The 22865-nt window shown below is 58.8% G+C and overlaps 3 protein-coding genes across 8 annotated transcripts; 1 reads left to right on the forward strand and 2 right to left on the reverse strand.

Moving 5' to 3' along the window:
• Positions 1 to 2319: 2319 nt before the first annotated feature.
• Positions 2320 to 11875, reverse strand: SPSB3 (splA/ryanodine receptor domain and SOCS box containing 3). Of its 5 annotated transcripts, none has more exons than XM_041406778.1 (7): positions 11840 to 11875; positions 8870 to 9003; positions 6788 to 6968; positions 5991 to 6178; positions 4132 to 4234; positions 3595 to 3720; positions 2320 to 3364 (listed from the first exon to the last, which is right to left on the reverse strand). In XM_041406778.1, the coding sequence occupies exons 2-7, from the start codon at positions 8981 to 8983 to the stop codon at positions 3018 to 3020; spliced, it is 1059 nt and encodes a 352-aa protein (XP_041262712.1). In that variant the 5' UTR covers positions 8984 to 9003; positions 11840 to 11875; the 3' UTR covers positions 2320 to 3017. The 5 variants fall into 5 exon arrangements, with proteins under 5 accessions (XP_041262712.1, XP_041262722.1, XP_041262731.1 ...); XM_041406788.1 differs by having other exon boundaries at positions 11802 to 11846; XM_041406797.1 differs by lacking the exon at positions 11840 to 11875 and adding an exon at positions 9246 to 9710.
• Positions 11876 to 12176: 301 nt separating this feature from the next.
• NUBP2 (nucleotide binding protein 2) lies at positions 12177 to 17217 on the forward strand. Of its 2 annotated transcripts, XM_041406880.1 has the most exons (7): positions 12177 to 12254; positions 13514 to 13632; positions 14577 to 14775; positions 15029 to 15183; positions 15346 to 15456; positions 15741 to 15810; positions 16372 to 17205. In XM_041406880.1, the coding sequence occupies exons 1-7, from the start codon at positions 12221 to 12223 to the stop codon at positions 16512 to 16514; spliced, it is 831 nt and encodes a 276-aa protein (XP_041262814.1). In that variant the 5' UTR covers positions 12177 to 12220; the 3' UTR covers positions 16515 to 17205. The 2 variants fall into 2 exon arrangements, with proteins under 2 accessions (XP_041262814.1, XP_041262821.1); XM_041406887.1 differs by lacking the exon at positions 15346 to 15456 and having other exon boundaries at positions 16372 to 17217.
• A 1066-nt stretch (positions 17218 to 18283) lies between these two features.
• Positions 18284 to 20391, reverse strand: IGFALS (insulin like growth factor binding protein acid labile subunit; the record flags this gene model as incomplete). Its single annotated transcript, XM_041405056.1, has 1 exon — positions 18284 to 20391. A coding segment is annotated over one exon (2004 nt), but the record flags the coding sequence as incomplete, so codon positions are not given.
• Between the last annotated feature and the right edge of the window lie 2474 nt (positions 20392 to 22865).

Raw genomic sequence — 22865 nt, forward strand, 5'->3', positions numbered from 1 at the left:
TTTTCCCACTGGCAGAGAGCAGGGCTGGATGGGATATTGGGAAGGAATTCCTCCCTGGCAGGGTGGGCAGGCCCTGGCACAGGGTGCCCAGAGCAGCTGTGGCTGCCCTGGATCCCTGGCAGTGCCCAAGGCCAGGTTGGACATTGGGGCTTGGAGCAGCCTGGGACAATGGAAGGTGTCCCTGGACATGGCAGGGAGGGGGATAAGATGCACTTTAAGGTCCTTTCCAACCCAAACCATCCCAGGATTTTATGAAGTGGCCTTACAGCTCTCTCTGGAAAGACAGCACACAACTGAGTGTGTGCAAGGTCTGCTCCCAAGAGATAGATATTTGTTTGTTCTGAGCTTTATCTCCCCCATCCTGATACGTTTGGATGAAGGCTGTCATGGATCCTCACTGTAACAATGGGACTGAGTCCTGCAGGGAAGATTGGGGTCTTCTAGAGCATCTGTCCTAACTGTTCCCTCCTCTTCTGTGCCTATGGAGAATGCAGCACAAAAGGTGACAAGTGACACCCTCTTGAGCATCCCAGTGACATGGGACATCAGTGGCAAAGACCACTGTGCTGGGACACATCTCTAAGCCCAGCCCTGTCCTGCTCCCCACAGAGGGACTGTGGCTAGTGTTGGTCACTCCTTTTATCTGCCAGTGCTTGGCTGTGGCTGAGCTGCAGCTGGGAGCCCAGCCAGGGGAAGCAGCTGATTCTCCTTCAGAACAGAGACTTGCACATCAATAAATGTCTCGTTACAAATGCTTTCTTCAGCCTCTTGGTTCTCATTTCCTCTTTCAGCTTCCCCAGCTTTCTCTCCTGCTGGCTGGAAAGCTGCCTGTCTCCTGTGGGAGCTGAGGAGTGTTGGAACAGGGGCTGCTGTAGCTCTGTCCTTGCAGGTGAGGTGCTGGACAAGCCATGTATTTTCTTCAGTGTGTCCTGACCTTCCATATCCTACTCTGGCTCTTTGTGGGATGTTTCTGTAGATCCTGCTATGGCTTCCAAGGACATGTGGGTCCTGTTTTCACTTTGGAAAACATCTGCCAACTGTCAAAACCAGCTGAGAGGAGAGGAACCACTTCCTTGGAGTAACACAGCTCAGGGCAGGGCAGTTTGTTCACTGAACTCCCAACATGAGAAAATGCTGAATAAGCTCCAGAAAATCCACGGGAAATGGTAGGTTAGGATGGGATTCTCTTTTCCCAAAGCAAATGCTCCATCATTACTCAGAAATAGCCACAGCCAGGATGGGGGCAGGTCAGGGCTCCCCCAGTGCCTGCTGAGGTTTGGGATTGTTCACTGGGGCTTTCTCCAGTGACACAGAACCCCTGGACTTGTTCCCACAGCCCTGGAGCAAGCAGTGCTGCAGGAGCAGGAAAGCCCCTCCCTGCTCTGCCTGCAGCTGCTGCTGCTTGAGTCAGTTCCTGGGGAAGAGCAAACCAGCAAGGCAGCTTGTTCTGGCTGCAGGACCAGTACAGGGCATGGACAGAGCCTGACCTACTGCAGAAAAGTTCTCAAAGCCTGGCCCCAGAGTAGCAAGGGCCATCTTTGCTTCAGGATTTGGGAATGAGCTCAGCAGGGAAGAAGTGCACATGGTGCAAGAAGTTTTACCTGAGCCTGTGGGGGGGTCTGTGATGGGAGCAGAAGAGAAGGCAGCAGCTGGAACGTGTTGGAAGGAAACCCACAGAGAGAACTGGTTAAAAGCCATTTCCCACCCACACCTCAGCCCTGGTCCACTTTCCAATGCCCTTTGCAAGACCAACAGCACCAGCTCAGCCCTGACTCCTCAATCAACCAGAGATCTCAAAGGCTGGGGAAAAGCCCATGGGCTGATTCCAGGCCCTGCAGGGACTGGCCTGGGTTGGCACCAGCCCTGTGGGAGCACAGAGCCCATTCCCTGGCAGTGGCATCAGGCCACAGCACAGTAAGTCACTTGTCCAGATGCTAATCCAGCATTTCCCCTCAGCAGGACCACAGAGTTTTGGAGGGACTGCTCTGATTGCCAGGCTCTGGGGTGGGGGTTTGGGGTGTTTTTCCCAGCATGTCCTGCCAGAGGACAGGTACTATAACCCCTGCAGCCTCCCTTCCAGTGCACAGCCACGGGCATCAGCCTGACTCCACTGAACATCCCCCCAGCCAGACTTCTGCTTCAGTGGGAAGCACAAGAGCCCTGCACAGGGCAGAGACAAGGGCATCTCTGCTGCCTTCACCTCCTCCAGCTCTCACACACAACTGCTGCACCCAAAACCTCCCCTCCATGCTGCTGCCCAGGCTAGTTTTGACAAGCACCTGCAGCCTCCTGCCTTCAGGGGCCCCACGAGGAACAACAGACAGCTTCTACGTTTATTGTTACAGTTTAACACAGTCTTGGACAGAGGAGAAGCAGCAGAAACCAACATGCAAAGCAATTAAAAGTCCCCAGGGGCTCGAGGACCACCAGCCACAGCTCAGCTCCTGTACCTGCTCCCAGCAGTGTCTCTGGGGGCCCTTTCCCTGCAGCTGCTGCTCCATTGTGCCCCAGAGTGGCACGAGGTCATGGCAGACACCAAACCTACACACACACAGGGGAGAGGAATGGCCTGGGACTGTGGCGCAGTGAGTCAGGTCCTGTATCTGACTGGAATCCAGCACACTCCAACCAGGAGACTGCCTGAACATCCTGAGTTGGAAGGGAGCCATGAAGATTATCAAGTCCAACTCCTGTCATCAAGCCAAATTTCTTAAACATTGTCTGTGCCAACAGGGAGACGAGAGATCCTTCAGGAAGAGGTGCTGGCTTCCATAGCAAGTCAGGAGATGAAGCTCAGCTGTTTCACCACAAATTTCTCGTGTCAGAACTGGCATCTCTTGGAGCAGCAGCTCTTCTAAATGCCTGTGATGGATGTCGAGGCCAAAGATTTCCACAGCACTGAAGAAATCTTTGTCAACACACAGAAATGGATGTCCCCAGAAGGAAGAGGTGCATCAGGCTTGACTGGCCCCTGCAGACAACACAACAAACCCCCACCCAGGTGGTGCGCAGAGCCATTATGTCCTCCTGCACCTCTTCCTTTGGCAGGCCTCCGCATCCGAGCCGCACGAGCTGTCCGAGTCGCTCCCCGAGGACGAGGAGGAGGAAGGCTTCGATGTGCTATAGTTCATGCTCAAGACCCAGCCCAGTTTGTTGTGCAGCACCTGCTTGAGTCCCGGGGGCAGGGGCAGCACCTCCAGCGTGTCCACATAGTCGGGCAGGAGCTGGCGCAGGCGGAAGCAGCACAGGTACTGCAGGGACGTGCGGCTGGCGCAGGACCGGATCACCTTCATGCTGCTCTTGGCCGCCGTCGAGCACACCATGGGGTAAAACTTCTTGTTCTGCAGCTTTGTGGCTGCCACCCCTGCCAGGGCACAGCACCAGGGAGGGCACGTTAGTTTATACAGAGGGATCTCCCCCCTCCCCCCAACCCATTAACTGCAAAGCTATTGGGAAAAGCTTTCCAAAATCCCAATCTATTAAACAAGAAATGTGACCTTCCTCCCACTCACTTCACACCTTGGTCTTCTGCTTTGCCAGTGTTTCCTGCTGCAGCCAGACTCGAGTTGCTCCCACCCCATCCCTGGCTCTCACCTATGCACTTGCGGTTCTTGAAGAACGTCAGCGTCCCGTGCCACGTGTCCAAATGCACCCCAATAATGGAGCCTTGGCCAAACCTTGAGGAGAAGTTTGTTTTGTCCCCCTTGTGATGCAGCAGTCCTGAAAACACACCCAAAAAATGGCATTCTGTGGAAAACCTGCACTCCAGAAATTCACCCCAACTCCCATGCTGCTGGTACGGCCTCGCTCAGTGCCAAAAACATCCCTGCATTTCTGACCCCTGCCCTCCCATCCCAGAGTGGCTGGTGGAAAGGCAAAAGTGAGGTTTTACAACTCCAAAGCACAGGCAGCAGCACTGAAACCCCAAAGTGCTGATGTGACAGAAGTACCCTGGTGCCCTGGCAGAGTCCCACACCAGGTCTAATGGCTCTGCAACAAGTGGGTCAGGAGAGACGCTCCAAGGGCTGTGAGCTGCCAGCAGCTGCTCTGGTGTCCTTAACAAAGGGATTCACAGGCCTGGTGGCACCTCTTGTGCCACTGCTGTCCACCCAGCCACCCCAGCCATGTTACCTGTGTAGGAGAGTCCCCAGCTGTCCTCATCCTTGCCCAGCAGGCTGCAGAAGGTGTGGCGGTACTTGTCCAGGTTCACATCTGATGTCCCAATCCCGACCATCTGGGAGGCCGAACACTAACTCAGTGCCTTTTCAAGCAACAATACACAACCAAGATTTCACCTCCAGTTCTTCCCTCCTATTTTTGTCTCAGCCCAAAGCACCCAGAGGGGTTGCTGAAGCCAAGACAGAGGTTTCAGGATGGAACTAAAGACTCCCAGCTCTGATTTCCTTTCCTAAGTGAGGAGGTGCAGCTAAAATGCTGGAAGAGGTCACTGTCGTGTTCACAGAGTCACAGAATGGTATGAATTGGAAGAGACCTTAAAGCTCATCCCATCCCACCCCCTGCCATGGCAGGGACACCTTCCACTGTCCCAGGCTGCTCCAAGCCCCATCCAGCCCAGCCTTGGACACTGCCAGGGATCCAGGGCCTGCCCACCCTGCCAGGGAACAATTCCTTCCCAATATCCCATCCAGCCCTGCCCTCTGGCAGTGGGAAGCCATTCCCTGGGTCCTGTCCCTCCATGCCTTGTCCCCAGTCCCTCTGCAGCTCTCCTGGAGCCCCTTTAGGCCCTGCAAGGGGCTCTGAGGTGTCCCTGGAGCCTTCTCTTCTGCAGGTGAGCACCCCCAGCTCTGCCAGCCTGGCTCCAGAGCAGAGGGGCTCCAGCCCTTGGAGCATCTCCATGGGCTCCCCTGGACTCTCTCCAGCAGCTCCAGGTCCTTCCTGTGCCAGGCCACAGATCTGGAGGCAGCTCTGCAGGTGGGGTCTCACCTGAGGGGGCAGAGGGGCAGAATCCCCCCCTCCTGCTGCCCACGCTGGGGCTCAGCCCAGCCCAGGGGTTTCTGGGTGCTCATGGCCAGGCCATGTCCAGTTCTTATCCTCCAACACTCCAAGTCCTTCTCCCAGGGCTGCTCTTGCTCATCTCTGCCCAGCCTGGATTGGTGCTTGGGATTGCCCTGACCCAGGTGCAGCACTGCCACTTGGGTCTTGTTCAACTTTTTTCCCATGGCCCCACCTCTCCAGCCTGTCCAGGTCCCTCTGGATGCCACATCCTTCCACTCCAGGCTGTCACCTCCCCACACAGCTGGGTGTCAGCTCCAGGCTGGCTGGGGATGCCCTGATCCCACTGTCCATGTCCCCAGCAGAGATGTAAAACAACACCGGTCCCAGTGCCAGCCCCTGAGCAATGTCACTTGTCACTGGTCTCTGTCGACTCCCAACTCTTTGCATGTGATCATCCAGACAATTCCATATCCACCAAGTGGTCCCTCTGTCAAATCCATGTCTCTCCAGGTTAGAGACAAGGATGCAAAGCCAGGCAGCAATGCTTTGCACAAGTTCAGGTAGATGAGATCAGTTCCTATTCCCTCCTCCACCAACACTGCAACCCCATCACAGAAGGGCACTGAATCCCTTAGTGAAGCCATGGTGGATGTCATCAATCACATCCACTTTTTCCATGTGCCTTTTCATTGCTTCCAAAAGGATCTGCTCCATGTTTGCCAGGCCCAGAAGTGAGACTGGTCAGCCTGTACTTCCCCAGATGGTTCTTATTTCCCTTTCTAAAAATGGGGGTTATGTTTCCTCTTTTCCTATAAACTGGGAACTTCACCAGACTCCCACAGCTTCTCTAACACAGCAGATAGTGGCTAAGCCACTTCATCCAACAGTTCCCTCAAATCTCAGGGACTCATCTCATCAGCTCCCCATGGACTTGTGCACTTCCAGACAGCCTCAAACCTCATCTGCCACGGTGGAACCTCATCCTGCCAGCCCCTGTCCAAAATCCTGGGCATTTCTGTGTGCCCCACACGTACCATGTCAGTGCCATACACCGGGGAGGTCATCTTGATCTCCCAGAAGTGCTGGCCCTCTGCCAGCTCCTTGTTGCCACGGATGGCGGCCGTGCCACAGCTGTACTCCATGTGGAAGTTCACCTTGCGGTTGTCACACGTCAGCAGCGTGGCCGTTGACTTGTTCAGGTCATCCCACACCCAGTCAAAATCTGTTGAGGAAGCACAGAGGGGACAAGGATGGGCAAAGACCCTCAGGGAACAAGTCCCAAGCCAAAGCACAGACAGATGTTTGTTTTGAAGGCCTGTCAGTGGGTTTGTTTCTATTTCTCTTATTGTTTAAGAGGATAAATCTTAAGCTGTGCACATCAGAGAACTGCTTGAGGCCTGAACTACTCTGCAGTGTCCCAGCAGGGATGGATCAGTGCTCCAAAGCTGTCAGCATTCACTGGGCCAAATTTTGGCTGGCACCAGGCAGAGCCTCCCTTCTCCCCACACTCCTCATGGGATCAAGGGGTGACTCTGCCCTGCCACAGGCTCTCCCCCCAGCCCAAGCCCACCCTGTGCTCAGAGCCAGGCACCCTGCCAGCCCCTGCAAGGATCAGGAGGGCCCTAAGCACCGGCTCTGTTTCACTGGGGCCTAAGCCGGATCAGAAAGCAGGTCCCAGGGGTGAGCGCCGATGCCGTAACAGCATCGGCCCTGACCCTGGAAACACGACAGCAGGCAGGGGCTGGTAATCCTCCTGTGCCTCAGGATGTAAACAAAGGAATGCTGGGACGGGCACAGGACACTGCAGGGGGCCCCATCCCGAGCCCCTTACACTCATCCTCCTCGCCGCAGCGGCAGTCGCGGACGCGGTGCAGGGCGTGCAGGCTGGAGCAGTAGGGAGCTTCACTCTGGTTCTCACAGTTGCAGTAGGACTCTCCAGTCACAGGGATGGCACTTGGGATGGAGGGAGACAGGGAGGAGAACTCTGGCTCCGAATCAGAGTCGCTGTGCTGCTGGGGAAAACAGGAATGCTCACTGCTGGGCACCTCTGGGCACGGGAGCTGGGCTGGCAGAGCTCCCTGAGGGCTCTGCTGGGACATCCCCAGGCTCGTGTCACACAGGGAGGCTGTGCCCATGGAATTGCCCTGCCCTGGGACATGGATAGTGCCTGCTGAGCTGCAGGGACCTCTCAGCACTCTGCAGTGCAGGTATGTTCGGTGTGCCTGCCAGGGACATGGAGCTGTCACAGCAGGGTGACAGCCCAAGTGTGGAACACACACATTCTGAAGGAAATTCTGTGCTAAAGCTTTGGCTTTCACCAGGCAGGTTCCAGCCACAGCAGAGCCAAGCACTGCTCTGGAGAGGCTGTGAAGAGGCTGGGAAGCACAGGAGGAGAAGGGAGAGGGGGCAGAACAAAGGGAGCCAGTTGAGCTGCCCGGATGCAGCCCCTCAGGGCAGCGCTGCAGACAGCCCACGGGGAACCCAGGGCAGGATTAAAGGGCTTTTGTTTACTTTCATGAACACAAAAACCTGATTTACTGTTCCCCAGTGCCAAGAGACCAAAGTGATCCCGGACTGGACATGGTGAGAGTCACAGCCCAGTTTCACTCCTGTGTTATGGTGTTGCCCAAGGGATTCTCTTATCACTGGTTGCAGAGTTACTCCAGGTTTACGTGCTGCTCAGGTGTACCTGCTTGTTATTCACCCCTATGGTCTGGGGTATTTAATGACAAAAATCCTTTAAATTCATGTTCTTGCAGCTGTAAGACAGGAATTGAAACTACTTAGGCTTACACAGGTACTGCCCAGGCCTCCTTCTCCGACCTGCAGACCCAAGAGCTTGGGTTCTGTCTTTCCTAACTTCTAACTTTCCCAACTACTGCTGCCTAGAAATCCTGTCATTCCCCTGGCTACAGAGACAGAAAACTGCTCATCTTCTGGGAGCACAGTGCCTGGGTTTGGACACTGTGCTCTAGCAGAGCCTCCTGGCTTCAGTGTATGCTCTGGAGCTCCTGGAGCAGCTCCTTGAGTCCCCACCACTGCACAGGGAACTCAACTCACACACTCAAGAATTAGGAAAATGGGGAAGGATGGCAGAAGCAAATCAGTCACTCCTTGCACTGTTTTACTCTTGCTCTCCCTGCTGTGTTCCCATCCCCAGCACACCTGGACCAGGTTCAGAAGTGAGGGTCATGCTGCAGAGCAGGAAATGTGAGGAAATTTCAGTCTGAAGACACTGCCCTGCAATCTCCACCACCATCTCCAAGCCCCTCATAGCCCAGGAGGGAGCACAGCCAGTCAGATTAGGGAACTGATCCACTTCAAACACTTATCTAGAGCTCCGCTTCCAAAAACAAATTTATAAAAATATTGTATGCACTTTATGTATGACACACCCATTAGATGCTTGAAAAAGCATTTCGTTTAGCATCAATATTGACCATTACTAAACTCTTCCTACTTTGGGCCAGTTCACACCTGATATCAGGGACAGGAAACATCCCCTGTTGTCACAGACGTATTTTATGAAAAATCCTTTTGCCAGGATCTTTTCTCCTGAGAAGCTGGGGAGCTTCAGCTTCTCCATGTTTTGCTGCTTTGGAATACGATTTGGAGAACTGTTTACCCAGCGTGTGAAATTGTTTTTACTTGATGACCAATGACAGCCACCTGTGTTGAGGTTGTGAGCAACCACAAGATTTTGTTATTCATTCCTTTCTATTGCTTTCCAGCCTTCCGATGGATCCTTTATTCTTTTTAGTACAGTTTTAATACAGCATTTTAATATAATATAATATCATAATACAATAATCAGCCTTCTGAAACACGGAGTCAAGATTCTCATCTCTTCCCCAGTCCTGGGACCCTCGAGCACAGCCATCCCCTGTGGCACCAGACCCCCAGCCCAGCCTACCTGGCCGTCGGAGTCGCAGCCCCGGCCCCGCGCGCCGTTCCGGCCGTCGGCCTCGCGCCGCACCCCGCTCAGGACGAAGTGCCAGGCCCGGCTGCTGCGCGGGCGCCGCGCCATGCCGCCCCCGCGCAGGTAGGCTGCGGAAGGAACACCGGCTGACGCGTCTGCCGCCTCCTCGGGTCACCGCGCACCCCGGGGGACCGGCACAAGGAGTTCCACGCGCGTCAAGAGCCTCTGCAAACTTCAACCGCTTTCTCCACCCAGGGTCAACTTCTCCCCGAGCCAGGCGTGGATCTGGCCCGAGGAACGCTCCCAGTATCCAGCTGTGGTGGCAGCAGCTGCCCCTCTGCAGGAACTGCCTCCGGCAGCCACCTCTCACCTGGCCTGGGGAGCTTCAGGGCTGTCAGAATCCCAGAGTCCTTTGGGTTGGAAGGACCTTCAAGCTCATCTCGTTCCACACCCCGCCATGGGCAGGAACAGCTTCCACTAGAGCAGGCTGCTCCAAGACACAGCCTCCCTGGTGCCCGGTGACCCTCCAGCAGCTGTCCTGGCTCTGGCCACCTGCACTACCCCAGCCCCCTGCAGCCCAGCTGTCTCCATCTGCAACTGCCCTCTGATGGAAGACTTGGCTCTCAATGCTTGGAGAGGAAGAGAAACCACTTTCCTGCCCACTGGAAGGAAACCAGGGTTGTGATAGACCTGTCCCCAGTTGCCTCAAGGACAACAGGCAGAAGGGAAGTGATGCCTCAGGTTTTAGCTTTTCTGTTGTTCAGATTCTGTGCTGCTTCAGTGTGCACTTCTGAGCCTCACATTAGGGGATGGTGAGCTCTCTTCACAGAGTATGGAGACAAAACAATTCCTTCTCTAGCTGGGGACCAAGGACAAATGACCCAAATCTCAGCCCAGGAGCACAAACAACGTGGGCTGAAGAGAGAAAAACAAGCAGGATGGAAATTCATGGGCTAAAGCTGTAATTGGACAATTAACTGCAATCTGCACTTGGAGCAGAACTTCTCAAAGTGAGAGACCCCATGACTGGTCTTTTGTGACCATTTTGGGTTCACCTGGGGTGTAGCCCTGGCTGGGCTCTTGTGCTGCCCAAGGTGGATCCATTGAGGCCTTTTAATAAATCCCTGCTTTATTCTTTAGCTCTGTCCAGTCTCTGTTCTAGGTCAGCCTGCACAGGGCATCAGAAGCAGCTGCCTGTCTCCCAGCCCAACTGGGATGTTGATCAGAGACAGATTTCCTGAGGCTCCTTCCCTGGGCACAGCCTGACAGGCACACCAGCTCCCACACAGGACCACTGCGCTGCATGTGACAGGGAACCTCAGCTTCCAATCTCATCTGTCTGAAGTTTATCTTTGCAGGATTCAACTCCCCACCAAGAGGCACCCTCAGGGCTGTAACCCTTGAACCATCTCCCTCAGCTCAGCCCCGACCCAGAGCCTGCCATAAAGCACCTGGCCCAGTTCCTCCTGTGCCTCAGTCCCAGTGGGACAGCAGCCCCTGGAAAAGCAGGACAGGCCAAGCCACAGCCAGCTGTGCAGCTGCCCATGGATGCTTTGAAGGGCTCTAGAAATCCCACCTACTGAAACCACAGGGCTCGCACAGCCATGCTGGGAAAGCGCCTAAAACCACAGCAGGAACCCTTCTCCAGCTCTGCTGAGCACCCATGGCAGCCCAACAGAGCTGCCCTGCTCCCCCACGCCCTCGCTAAGGCTGGGGCTAAGAGCCAGCACAGAGATCCCAGCACTGATGGCAGAGTCAGACATGGAATTGTTATGGCTGGAAAAGATCTCCTGGATCAATGAGTCCAACCACTCCCCCAGCACTGCCAAGGCTACCACTGAACCATGTCCTTAAGCACCAAATCCACACAGCTTCTAAATCCTTGCAAGGATGGTGACTCTGCCCTGGGCAGCTGTGCCAGTGTCTGACCACCCTTTCCACGGAGAAATTCTCCCAATATCCAACCTAAACCTCTCCTGGCACAGCTTGAGGCCATTTCCCCTTGTCCTGTCCCTGTTCCCTGGGAGCACAGCCCAACCCCCCGGCTGTCCCCTCCTGTCAGGAGCTGTGCAGAGCCACAAGGTCCCCCTGAGCCTCCTTTTCTCCAGGCTGAGCCCCTTCCCCAGCTCAATTCCCTTCCCTGGGCACGCCCCAGCCCATCCGTGTCCTGCTCGACCAGAACTGCCCCTAGGGCTGGAGCTGCCCCAGCAGTGCCAGCAGAGGGCACGGCCCCTGTCCCGCCTGAGCCTGCCCTGGCCCAGCCTGAGGCCGTTCCCTCTCCTCCTGTCCCTGTTCCCTGGAGCACAGCCCGACCCCCCCGGCTGTCCCCTCCTGTCAGGAGTTGTGCAGAGCCACAAGGTCCCCCTGAGCCTCCTTTTCTCCAGGCTGAGCCCCTTTCCAGCTCCCTCAGCCCCTCCTGGTGCTCCAGCCCCTTCCCCAGCTCCGTTCCCTTCCCTGGGCACGCCCCAGCCCCTCAGTGTCCTGCTTGCCCAGAACTGCCCCTAGGGCTGGAGCTGCCCCAGCAGTGCCAGCAGAGGGCACGGCCCCTGTCCCGCTCCTGCTGTCACTGCAGCGCTGCCACAAAGAGCCGCGCGCCCCCGGGGCCCTGGGCCCGCTGAGGCCTTTCCGGGGGCCCGCGATGCTGCGGCGTGACCCGCACAGCCCCGGGCACCGAGCGGCGCGGAGGGACCCGGTCCGGCCCGGTCCGGCCCGGTCCGGCTCGGCTCCCTGGCCGCGGAGGCAGCGGCTCCACCGAGGACGGGCACCGGAGCCCGGCTGTCCCGGCAGCTGAGGCCCGCCGGACAGGACAGGGCCGGGCCGGGCCAGGCCAGGCCACGTCGCTTGGGTCGCACAACCCCGGCCCGCCCTCAGCCAAACCCCAGCCCCAGCTGCCACCTCCGGCCGCTCCCCCGAGCCCCCGGCCCACCTGCCCGGCCCGGCCCGGCCCGCGGCGCTCTGACCTACTTTCCACTCCCGGGACATAAACAATCCGCTCCCGGCACCGCCTCCGGGCGCTCATTGGCTGCGGCCGCGCAGCGCCCTATCGCCGTTGGCTGAGCTCTCTGTCACTCACGGGCGGAGGGGGACGAAGGGGGCGGGGTCTGAGAGAGCCCGGTACTATTGGCTGCCCAGTGTGCCAATCGCCAGAGAGCGGCGCCATTGGGCGGCGGCTCGCGAAGGGAAAGCACTAAGCCCATTGGCTGGTGCGAAGGGAGCACGAGAAGTGGATTGGCTGCAAAGCATTGGAGGGCGGGTTCTCCGGTGAAAGTGTGGCTTGCGATGGGACACAGCACCTGTCAGTCTAAGGGGGCGGGGCCGTGGGCCGGCGGAAGACGGAAGCGGGTGATGCGGGGAGGAAACATGGAGGAGACGGCCGGGGGTGAGCGGCGGAGAGGCCGCGGCCTGGGGGAACCGGGATCTGGAGTGTTGGTCTGGGGGGGCCCTGCCCATCTCTCGAGGGAGGTCCCAGCCGAATGATCGGGCCTAGCGGGGGGTCAGGACCCGGTTCCGCGGAGTTCCGAGGTGCTCGGGCCGAGCCGGTGTCGCGGTGTTCGGCCCGACTCCTGGTGAGGGGCGCTCCGGGCCGGGCCGGGCTCCCGTAGGCGGCGGGCACCGCTGATCGGGAGTGACGCAGAGCCTTGCCAGAAGCCCGGGCCCGGCTCCCCCGGGCCGCCGCTGTCACCGGGCGGTATGCCGGGAGCAGCTCGCTGCGGGGCCCCGTCTGCCCGTCCCCGGGCCCGTTCTCCCCTCTCCCCGCTGTGGGGCCCGTGGCCTTTACCGTCGGCGGAGGTGCGGATGAGCTCTGCCATGGTGCGTGCGGGCTCCATGCCGCTGCGCTGCCGGGCCAGCCCCGGCGCGTCGAGTCCGTGCCCGGTCGGGTCGGGGCGCCCGGAACGCGGCCCCGGTGGGCCGGTGGCGTTCGCCGGCTGTGGCTGGAGCGGCCCGGCCGCCCCCTGTGCTGTCCCAGGCCGGGAACTCCGGTACCGAGCGCTGCCTGCTGCGGGAGCTGAGCCCCAAGCAGAGCCGGGAGCGCTGACAGCACAGCAGGGAACGCAGGGAGGGCTGGAGAGGAGCGCGGGGCCGGCAGGAAGCGACTGGTGTGGCACGGAGGAAGGAAACGCCAAGGGCCTGAGCTCACCGTCAGCCTCGGGCCATGGCCCGGCTGAGCCTCACGAGCCCCGTGTTTATTGCTCTGCTGCCCGGTTTCCACTTAGGTCATCGGGACCAGCCTTTGCTCCCCACACACGGTGTTTATTGCCATTGTTCTCACTGTCCCGGCTGTGATGACAAAAACCTGTGGCACCTCCAGCTCTTCTTTGCCACTGCCTTACACTGAGGGCAGAGCGCAGCTCCTCCCGAGGAGGATCCTGGGACAGGGAACGGCTGGAGCTGTGTCGGGGGAGGGTCAGGTTGGATATCAAGAAAAGTTCTTCCCCCAGAGGTGCTGGGCACTGCCCAGGCTCCCCAGGGAATGGGCACAGCCTCGAGGCTGCCAGAGCTCCAGGGGTGCTTGGACAATGAACTCAGGATGCCCAGGCTGGGATTGTTGGGGGTCTGTGCAGAGCCAGGGGCTGCCCTGGATGATCCCTGGGTCCCTCCCCACTGAGGATATTCCATGACTCTGTGGTACACTTGCAGAGAGAGCCAACCTGGCCGGGGTGCGGCACATCCTGCTGGTGCTGTCGGGGAAGGGCGGCGTTGGGAAGAGCACCCTCTCCACCGAGCTGGCCCTGGCGCTGCGGCACGCTGGGAAGAGGGTGAGTGAGCCTTTGGGCTGCTGGGCTCTGCCCTTTCCCCTCCTGCCCTCAGCTGGGCTGGATTTTGGCCACCCTTTCCATGTGGATGTCCTTGGTGGGCAGTGTGTGGATTCTCTGTGAAAATGCAATTTGATCCAGTTCAGGTACTGCAGTTCATTTCTCCTTTGTCTATTTTATTAAATCACGCAATATTTATTGTTGAAATTGGCACTGGGACGTGAGTTTGCTGCTTTGTGGTGTCACTCCCTCTGTGGGGTGAAGTGGGTGAGCTCAAGGACTCTTAAAATGGGGATGAAAAGGAAATGTGTGGGCAGGAGACAGACTGAATTCCCTGAGGGCCTTTTTAAAGGCTCTGTGCAGCCTGTGCCACTTGGGTTCTGGCATAAAGCACTTGGAAACACCCAGGGGATGCTCCTTGGGGAGCAGGAGGTCAGGAGGGATATGAAATTTAAGGCATTTGTGTTCCAAATGTGGCTCTTGTGTATCGGATCCAGGGCGCCCCCCACAAGGGGAGGAATGATGCATCTGACTCCATCTTACCAGAAGGCTAATTAATTACTTTATTATACTATATTATTCTATATCGTATTATACTAATAACATTACATCTAAACTGAATCTGCCAAGCATTCAACTCTGCACACAACTGCACAGACTCTCGTGACTGTCAGCCCTGATAGGAAACAAAACACCATCACTGTGGGTAAACAATCTCCATATTGCGTTCTGCTTTGGCACAACACAGGCACAGCAAATAAGATAAGAATTATGTTTTCTTTCTCTGATGTTCAGAGAATGTGAAACCCAGAAATATTCTTGGGAAGGATGGTGCCTTTTCTCTGTCAAGAGAAATGAGGTGACAGTTGTGGAAGCGCTGCGAGCAGCCCAAATCCGGGTGGCCGGGGGCTCCCGAGCCCACCCTGAGGGGCTGTGCCTGTCCCCAGGTGGGGATCCTGGACGTGGACCTGTGTGGGCCCAGCATCCCGCGCATGCTGAGGGTGCAGGACAGCGCCGTGCACCAGTGTGACAGCGGCTGGGTCCCCGTCTTCGTGGGCCAGGACAAGGCCATCGCCCTCATGTCCATCGGCTTCCTGCTGGAGCGGCCGGACGACGCCGTGGTGTGGAGGGGACCCAAGAAAAACGGTAACGCCGGGGCTTGCTGCTGGGAGCCTCCTGTGAGCCCTCCTGGAGGTGCTGCTGCCTCCTGGAGAGGTTATTCCTTGGGGGAACGAAGCTCCTGTTCCGCAAGGATGGGTTGAAGTCACTCAGATGGGGACAGTGCAGCACACGATGTGCTGACAGCCTTGTCCCCTCTCCCCGTCCCACGGCTCCCAAGCCGCCTGCTGAAACCCGTTGTGGTTTGGGGTTTTTTTATCTGCCCCTTTTATTTCCATAGCTTTGATCAAACAGTTTGTCACCGACGTGGCCTGGGGGGAGCTGGACTTCCTCATCGTGGACACGCCGCCGGGCACGTCTGATGAGCACATCTCCACCGTGGAGGCCTTGAGGCCCTACCAGCTGCTCGGGGCAGTCCTGGTCACAACACCTCAGGTGGGACACGGGGCTGCGATTCCTGCAGGCAGCATGTTTAGAGGGGGGAAAATGCACCCCAGGTTTGCCCAGGGCTGACTGTGGATGCTTGTTCTGCACGTGTGCTCTGGAGGCAGAGTCGGCGTGGCCAGAGGGATCCCCAATTGCTGCTGTTCCCCTCAGGCTGTGTCCGTGGGGGATGTGAGGCGGGAGCTGACGTTCTGTAGGAAGGCAGGACTGCGAATCCTCGGCATCGTGGAGAACATGAGCGGCTTCGTGTGCCCCCACTGCTCCGTGAGCCCTCCTGACCTTCTTGTGCAGCCTTGGGGCTGCTCTGGGCCCTTCCTTGTGGTGGTGGGGTGGAGAATTGGGAAATGCCATGAGGGTGATGCTATGAGCCAGGGAGGGGAACACTGCCAGCCTTGGGCTCTGCTGTCGTGAGGAGAGGGAGAGGGCAGGGCACAGGGCATGCCTGGGGCGGCAGGGTGGAGGTGAGCTGGCCCTGCTCAGGGCCTGGCAGCTCCTGCCCTGTCACACAGGGCTCTGGCCTTCCTGACTCACTGCTCTTCCTCCCTCAGGAATGCACAAACATCTTCTCCAAAGGGGGAGGCGAGGAGCTGGCCAAGCACGCCGGGGTGCCCTTCCTGGGTGAGTGGCCTCTGCAGCAGAGCTCTGCTCAGGGCTGCCCTCGTGGTGCTCTGGGAGGGCTGAGCACAGAGAAGGAGCATCACAGGGGCAGGTGGGCTGGGCTGTGAACCCCATGCACCTGGGCAGAGCTGAGGTTTGTGCTTTCTCTGCCATCCAGACTCCTCACAGTGGGCCCCTGGCCCTGCTGGGGCAGAGGTAGTGATGCCAGCAGCCTTCTCTGACTGCTGACATCATGGTGACAGTGTAAACAGGCCTGGAGATCCATGAGAACCATGTTGGAATGTCTGGAGCCTTCCTGAGAAAGGGGGCTGAGGGCTGAACCCTGTCCCTGGACAGGGCTGGAATCAGGTGGGAGAGCCTCTCTCATGAAGCAGCAGGGTGGGGTGGGGTCTTGGAACCAGAGAAAGTGGCTGGAGGTGAGAATTATCTCCTGCAGAGCCCAGGGAGGGCAGTGGGGGCTCTTCCCTGCCACTTGCCCTGGAGTTGAGTGTGTTTTATCCCTGGCTGCAGACCTGGGCCCTAAAGGGAGCGAGCTCTCACTCTCCCTCCCCTGTCCCACAGGCTGCGTCCCCCTGGACCCCCAGCTCAGCCAGAGCTTGGAAGAAGGCAGAGACTTCATCCAAGAATTTCCCAAGAGCTCTGCCTTCCCTGCCTTGACTCACATTGCCCAGCAGATCTTGGATACATCGCAGAGGAGCTCCTGAGGGAGGTGTGGAGCTGGACTGGTGCCAGACTGGCAGCCCCAGCAGCGGGAAGGGGATGCAGGAACTGTTCAACTGTAACTGGGGTGTGAGGGGGGGAGCACAGATTCCTGCTGCTGCTGGCAGTCCCAGAGGGAAGAAGCCACATCCCCTCATACTCAAAGAGACTCTGGAGCTGCAGTGTCCAGTGCTGTTCTTCCCTGAGCATTTCCACATGGCTCTGATCACCTGGATCATGGCTCCATGTGCTGCTGCCTTCTCCTGCTGCCCCTGCCTGATGGATCACACAGGGCTTGCTTCAGTGGCTGGCTCATGCTGGGTGCTCCCATGTGGAGCCAGGCCAGGCCCCTGAGCTGGGAATTCTCGGCTGGCTGGTTCCTGATGGGCCATGAGGGCACAGCACAGCGTGGGCTGGGCTGAGGAGACACCTTTGGGAGCTGTCTGGGAGCTGCATCCCATCGTGCTGGGGAGGAGCCCTCAGGCCTGCTGGGCTTCTGTGACTCAGGAATATTTTTCAAGGTTCCAGGAAGTAAACCCTTTTCTTAAAATGCAGGTCTGCAAAACTTCTGTTTTTCCATGGCTTCAGGCCTCTGAGTCTTGGCCTTTCACATACATCAAGGTGCTTCCTGCTGTTCCCTGGTTTCCTTGCTGGAATTCAGCTAAATCTCTCCTATAACAGCATCAGGATCCAGCCTGTCCCTGTGAGCCAGCCCTGGCAGCCCTTCATGGAGCTGTTCTCCAGCCCCAGCCTGGGGCTCCTCTGTGTCTCCACGTGGTTCCTGCCTCTTCCACTTCCCAGTGTCCTGTTCCCTGCACCTCTTCCCATGGACTGCTGCTCCCATGGGAGCTGCCCTCCTCTTGCAGGCTTGAGTTAAGCTGGGGAAGCAGTGAAGGTGGTGGCCTTGCATCTCCTCTCCCTCCCTCCCGGACTCTGAGCTGCTCCTGCCTGCGTCCCTCTCTGCCTTTGGGATTCCCCCTCACTGTGAGGTTTTGGGAAGGCAGGGAAATCCTGGATTTCCACAAATGAGACTGGATTCCAGCAGGCAGGGGCAGCACCCAGCCCTGCTCCCACTGCACAAGGACCAACACCCAAGCAGGTTTCCCCTCATGCAATTTTCCAGGAAAATTTTGTCTGACCTTTGGACACTTATCTGGGTTATCTGGGATTTGGAGAGCTGGGCAGCAGCTGGAATCTGTCAGGGCTGTTGGCTTCTGTGGGATAGCTGGGCATTTCTTGCTCCCTCCCTGGGAACAAGCCACCCCCCACAAAAGGCTTGCAGGAAATGCTGGGAGCTCCCTGGGATCCTGAATCTCTCACCCTGAGGGGTTCTGGGGAGAAATCCCAACCATGGGCAGCATGAGCTTTGGAAAAAACATAACTTACAAGGTGGGTTGCAATAGCTCCAAAGGTTTATTTGTCTGCTGCCATTTATCAGGTGAGCAACCAGTGCCTTTCTGTGCCCTGCCTACACCTGCTGCTGCAAGGAATCATTGCAGCAAGTCCTCTGCCCCTTCCCTAAGCTCGGGGGGGCTTTTAGGATTTCTCCACTGCTCCATGGCAGGAAAACACTGTTTTGTCTCATAAAAGTCCTGGCCTGGGCAGGGCTGCCCTTTGCTGTGGCTGCAGGGCTGGGTGTGCAGCATTCCCCCATCCAGAGATTCTCTTGCTGGGAGCTGGGAGCAACCATGCTCTGCCCTGGGGGCTGCTATTTAAATATTAAAGGACCGAAATACTCAGTTTGAAGCCCAGGGGGCTGGTGCCCATCCAGCATCTTCTGAGCAAGGTGGCTGCTGGGCTGGAGGCGGTGGCAAATCCGTGCTCTGGCTGGGGTGGCCGCAGGGCCGGCATGAGGGTCCCTGGGAGGGCCAGCCCAGCTCAGCAGTGAGCAAAGCTCTCCTCGGCAGTGTCACGCAGGTCCAGCCCCGCCAGGCCCGGGGGGTGCAGGCAGGTGAGGTTGTTGTAGGTGTAGATGGGGACGTGGCTGTCGTCCCCCTCGGCCACCGACTGCACGAAGCGCGGCACCACGGCCGGGTGCTGCAGGGAGAAGTCCCGCAGGCCCTTCAGGGAGCAGTTGCAGTGCCAGTTGTTGCCCCCCAGCCACAGCTGCTCCAGGGCGAAGGGGGGGCGCAGGAATGCCACCGAGAAGGTCTCCAGGGAGTTGTTGCTCAGGCTCAGGTACCGCAGGTTGGCCAGCGGGGAGATGACGCTGTTGTCCAGTGTCTCCAGCTGGTTGTGGGAGAGGTCGAGCCAGAAGAGTCTCTGGAGCGGGCTGAAGGTGTCCTGGGCGATCTCCAGGAGCTGGTTGGAGGAGAGGAAGAGGTACTCCAGGTTGCTCAGCCCCGTGAAGAGCCGGGGCGAGAGGTGGCTCAGCCTGTTGTGCTTGAGGTCGAGCTCCAGGAGCTCGTGCAGGTCGCTGAAGCTCTGGTCCTCGATGACAGAGATGCTGTTGTGCTGCAGGAAGAGCCGCCGCAGGCTGGAGAGCCCGGAGAAGGTGTTGGCCCGGATCCTGCCCACGCAGCTGTGCTCCAGGTGGAGGCTGTGCAGCCTGGTGACCCCCTTGAAGACAAAGTCAGGCAGGACCTTGATGCAGTTGGCAGACAAGTGCATCACGGCCACGTTGTGCAGCCCCAGGAAGGCCCCGGCCCTGATGTCCTGCAGCTGGTTGTTGTTGAGGCTCAGCACCTCCAGCTGGCCCAGCCCCTCGAAGCTCCTTTCCGCCAGGCCCCGGATCCGGTTGTGCCCCAGCTGCAGCTCCTCCAGGAACTGGAGGTCCTTGAAGGTCCTGGGCCTCAGGCTGGTGATGGAGTTGGTGGACAGGCGCAGGACGTGCAGGCTCAGGAGGCCCAGGAAGGTGTCCTCGTAGAGCGAGACCAGGCGGTTGTGGGACAGGTCCAGCCACCGCAGGGACTTCATGCCCATGAAGGCGCGGGGGGCGATGGCGTTGATCTGGTTGTGGTTCAGGTACAGCTTCTGCAGCTTCTGCAGCTTGACGAAGACGTTGATCTTGATGCCCTTGAGCGCGTTCCCACTCAGGTCCAGCTCCTTCAGCTCTGTGAGGCTGCAGAAGAGCTGGTGCTGGAGGTAGGGCAGCTTGTTGCCAGCCAGGATCAGCTCCCTCAGGTTGGGCAGGTCGTGGAACACCTTGTCGGGCAGCACCACCAGCGAGTTCCAGCCCAGGTTCAGGTACCAGAGGTTGGAGAGCCCGGCAAAGAGCCCTTCCTCCACCTTGCTGAAGTGGTTGTTGTTGAGGCTGAGGGACACGAGGTTCTGCGTGTGCAGGAAGGTGTGCGGGGCCAGGTGCCTGAGGCGGTTGCGCTCCAGGTGCAGGTGGTAGAGGCTGCGCAGCCCGTGGAAGGCGTGCTGCTCCACGGAGCCCAGCTGGCTGCTCTGCAGGTCCAGGAAGTCCAGGGCTGACAGATTCCTGAAGGCGGCGGCCGGCAGCAGCGTGAAGTTGTTGCCGTCCAGCCACAGGGCTTTGGCGTTGGGGGGCACGTCCTCGGGCAGGCGGCTCAGGTTGCGGCCGCTGCAGAAGACGTTCAGCTCCTCGCTGTAATCGTCCAGGCTGCAGGCGCAGGGGCTGGGGCAGCGCGGGCCCTCCCCGTCCCCCGGCTCCTTCGGGGGGTCCCCCCCGGGGGGCTGGGAGGCGGCAGCCAGCAGCAGGGCCAGGGGGAGCAGGAGGGGGATGCCTGCTGGGGGTGGAGGAGAGGGGACAGCGTCAGTGCCGGACTGTGGCTGCTCTGGGGGACACCCTTGGGACCCCTTGGGCGGGTGCCCGCACCGCCGGGGCTCGGGGGGCAGGAAGGGGTGAGTCCCGGCCCGCTGCACACACGGGACAGCTGCGGGAGTTTTCAGAGGCTGAATTCCTTGGGAAATGGTCCAAGATCACAGCTCTGACCCCTCGGGTGCAGGGACCCCCCGAAATTCATCTCCATATTGCAGCGGCAGCTTCTCCCTCTCCTGGGGAAAGGCCCCCAGACCCCTCTCCTCCTTCCTCCCCGGCTGCCCCCTGTGAGTCGCTGGGCACTGAAGGGTCCCAGTCCCACGGTCCCTGCCCATCCCTGCACTTCCCATCCAGGTGTGGGCTCTGCCCTGCAGTGCCTGCAGCCCCCCAGGCAGCTCGGGGTCCCCCAAAATGTCTTATGAGCAGTGGAGGAGGAGCAGAGTAAAGGGTGACTGGAGCCCGGGCAGAGCCCGAGCGTGTCCCCCCGCTCCCTGCGTGTCCCCCCAGCCTGGCCCAGGGCAGTTCCAGCCTCACCTTTGCCTGCGCTCATGGCGGCGGGCAGGGCAGGGCAGGGCTCCCGCTCCCGCTCCGCTCTCCGGCCCCTCCGACTGCGCAGGGATGGATGGAGCAACCACCTTGACGCCTGTCCAGCCACCCGCCCGGCCGGGCTTAACCCCACTGCTGCTGGCCCGGCCGTGGCTGAGCCCCGGGGAAACCCTGGCCAGGGCAGTGGCACCGGGACGGGCTCCTCGGGACTGCCCTTGGGGCAACTCGGGACAAGGGCACGCAACGAGATGTCCCAGAACCTGATGGGGGTCCTGCAGAGGAGGGTCCTGCCAGAGATGGGGTCTGTGTGGGCTTTGAGCGTGGAGGGAGGAATGGGACAACCTCACAGGGTGTCCCAGCTCAGCATGCCCTGAGCTCCTGGAGGGTGCTGAGCAGCAGCACTGACCCTTCCCTGCCCTGCTCTGCCCTGGGTAAGCCCTGGCACTGGGTCCTCACTTTCCATCAGGACACAAAAACCACACACTGGGGCTTGGAGCATCCACAGGACACAAGGATTAAAGGTTTGGGGATCAGCCTTAGTACACCTGAGGGCTTGTGGTGATGCAAGTGGGAAATTAGTTGGGAAAAGGGAAAGAAGTCTCTTAGTGTGGTACTAAAAACCTCAGGGCAGAACCCTCAGCCCCTCCTGGGCATTTTCCCATTTTCCCTCCTGTCTTGCCTTGTGAGTGGGAATGGTGCTGGGAGCTCCACACCCTGCTCTGCCCAGTGCTTCTGTGCCAAAGGAAACTGAGAGCACAGCCAGGGTCCCCCTGGTGGGGTGGTGGCTCTGGGGGTCCCCTGCTCCTCTGCCAGCCCCCAGACAGTGGGATGAGGGCGGGTGATGCTCCAGGGCTGGCAGATCACACTCTGCTCCTGGCAGCTCATCAAAACCACGCTGGGGAGGCCGCTGACCCCATTCTGTGTCCCAGGTTATTTCCCCACCAGGCTCCAACACAGGCTCTGTGGAATCTTTTACCAGTTTCCAGGAAAGAAATAGAAAGAAAAAGCCCCAGCAAGAGGAGCCCTGTGGCCAGATAGCAAAGCCATGGTTGAACCTTCCCCTGTCCCCTCCTCCCTGGAGCTGCACCAGGCTGGCACCACTGGCAGCCACAGCTCCAGGGCAGCAATCTCTGCCCTGCAGTCGCTCTTCCCAGCCCTGCTTCCCCCAGGCTGCTCTGGAAGGAGCAGGGATTCTCTCCCCACCATTCCCACACCACGGGCACCCCACCACGCTCCCACCTTGCCCCTTCCCCTGGGAGCCTGGCACTTCCCCAGCTCCCAGGCCACACCTCAGCTCCTCACCAGGCATTGCCATGCCCATGGAAAGAAGAGGAGTTGGAGAGAGACATCCAGGCTCCAGCCTTGCCACCCAACTTTCCCACAGGCTCTGCTTTCCCTCTTCCCTTTTGGCCCCAAGTGGAATCCTCCTCCCCCTCTATTTTAATCCTGTCTTCTGGGAATTTATAGATCAGGAGGGAGAAATGAGAGATAGGGATACATGCACCCACTAATAGGCACTGAGCACATATTGACACAAGGTGTAATCAATCTGGAAGCTAAAAAGAGCTGAACCAGCATAGGCCAGTCAGCCAAAACCCACAAAACCTCACTGGGAAGTTTAAACAAGCCCTGCCTGCAGCTGGGAGCAGGTTTATCCCTGCCTCCAGCACCCTCCCTGGGGATATATCAAATGAGATGCAATGGGAAATTGAGGAGGGTAAATAGGGAAATCCCTTCCCAGAGTGGTTGTGGTGCAGGGAGGAGCTGGACCCATCTCCACATTTAGAGATCCTTGAGGCATCTCCTCCAGTCCTGTCTGTGCCCTAAACCTCCCTGGCAGCCTCGTCTCCAGATGGGTCCTGTGGCAAGAGATGCTGGGACCCTGCAGCTGCTGGTCCCTGCACCCCAGGGCCCCCACGTGCCACCGTGGGGACCTGGCTTTGGGTCCCCACCACGCCTGTCCCCTTCCCAGCGTGTCCCTGGCTGGTGTGGACCCCCTGTGTGATCCCCCCACCCCTTCAGCTCCAGCAGATAAACTCCCAGCCCAGGCCAAAGTCTGAGCCCCTCCCTGGTCGCCATGGAGAAG

Source organism: Onychostruthus taczanowskii, unplaced genomic scaffold (assembly GCF_017590055.1).
Source record: "Onychostruthus taczanowskii isolate IOZ18803 unplaced genomic scaffold, ASM1759005v1 scaffold10, whole genome shotgun sequence".
Taxonomy (NCBI): Eukaryota; Metazoa; Chordata; class Aves; order Passeriformes; family Passeridae; genus Onychostruthus; species Onychostruthus taczanowskii.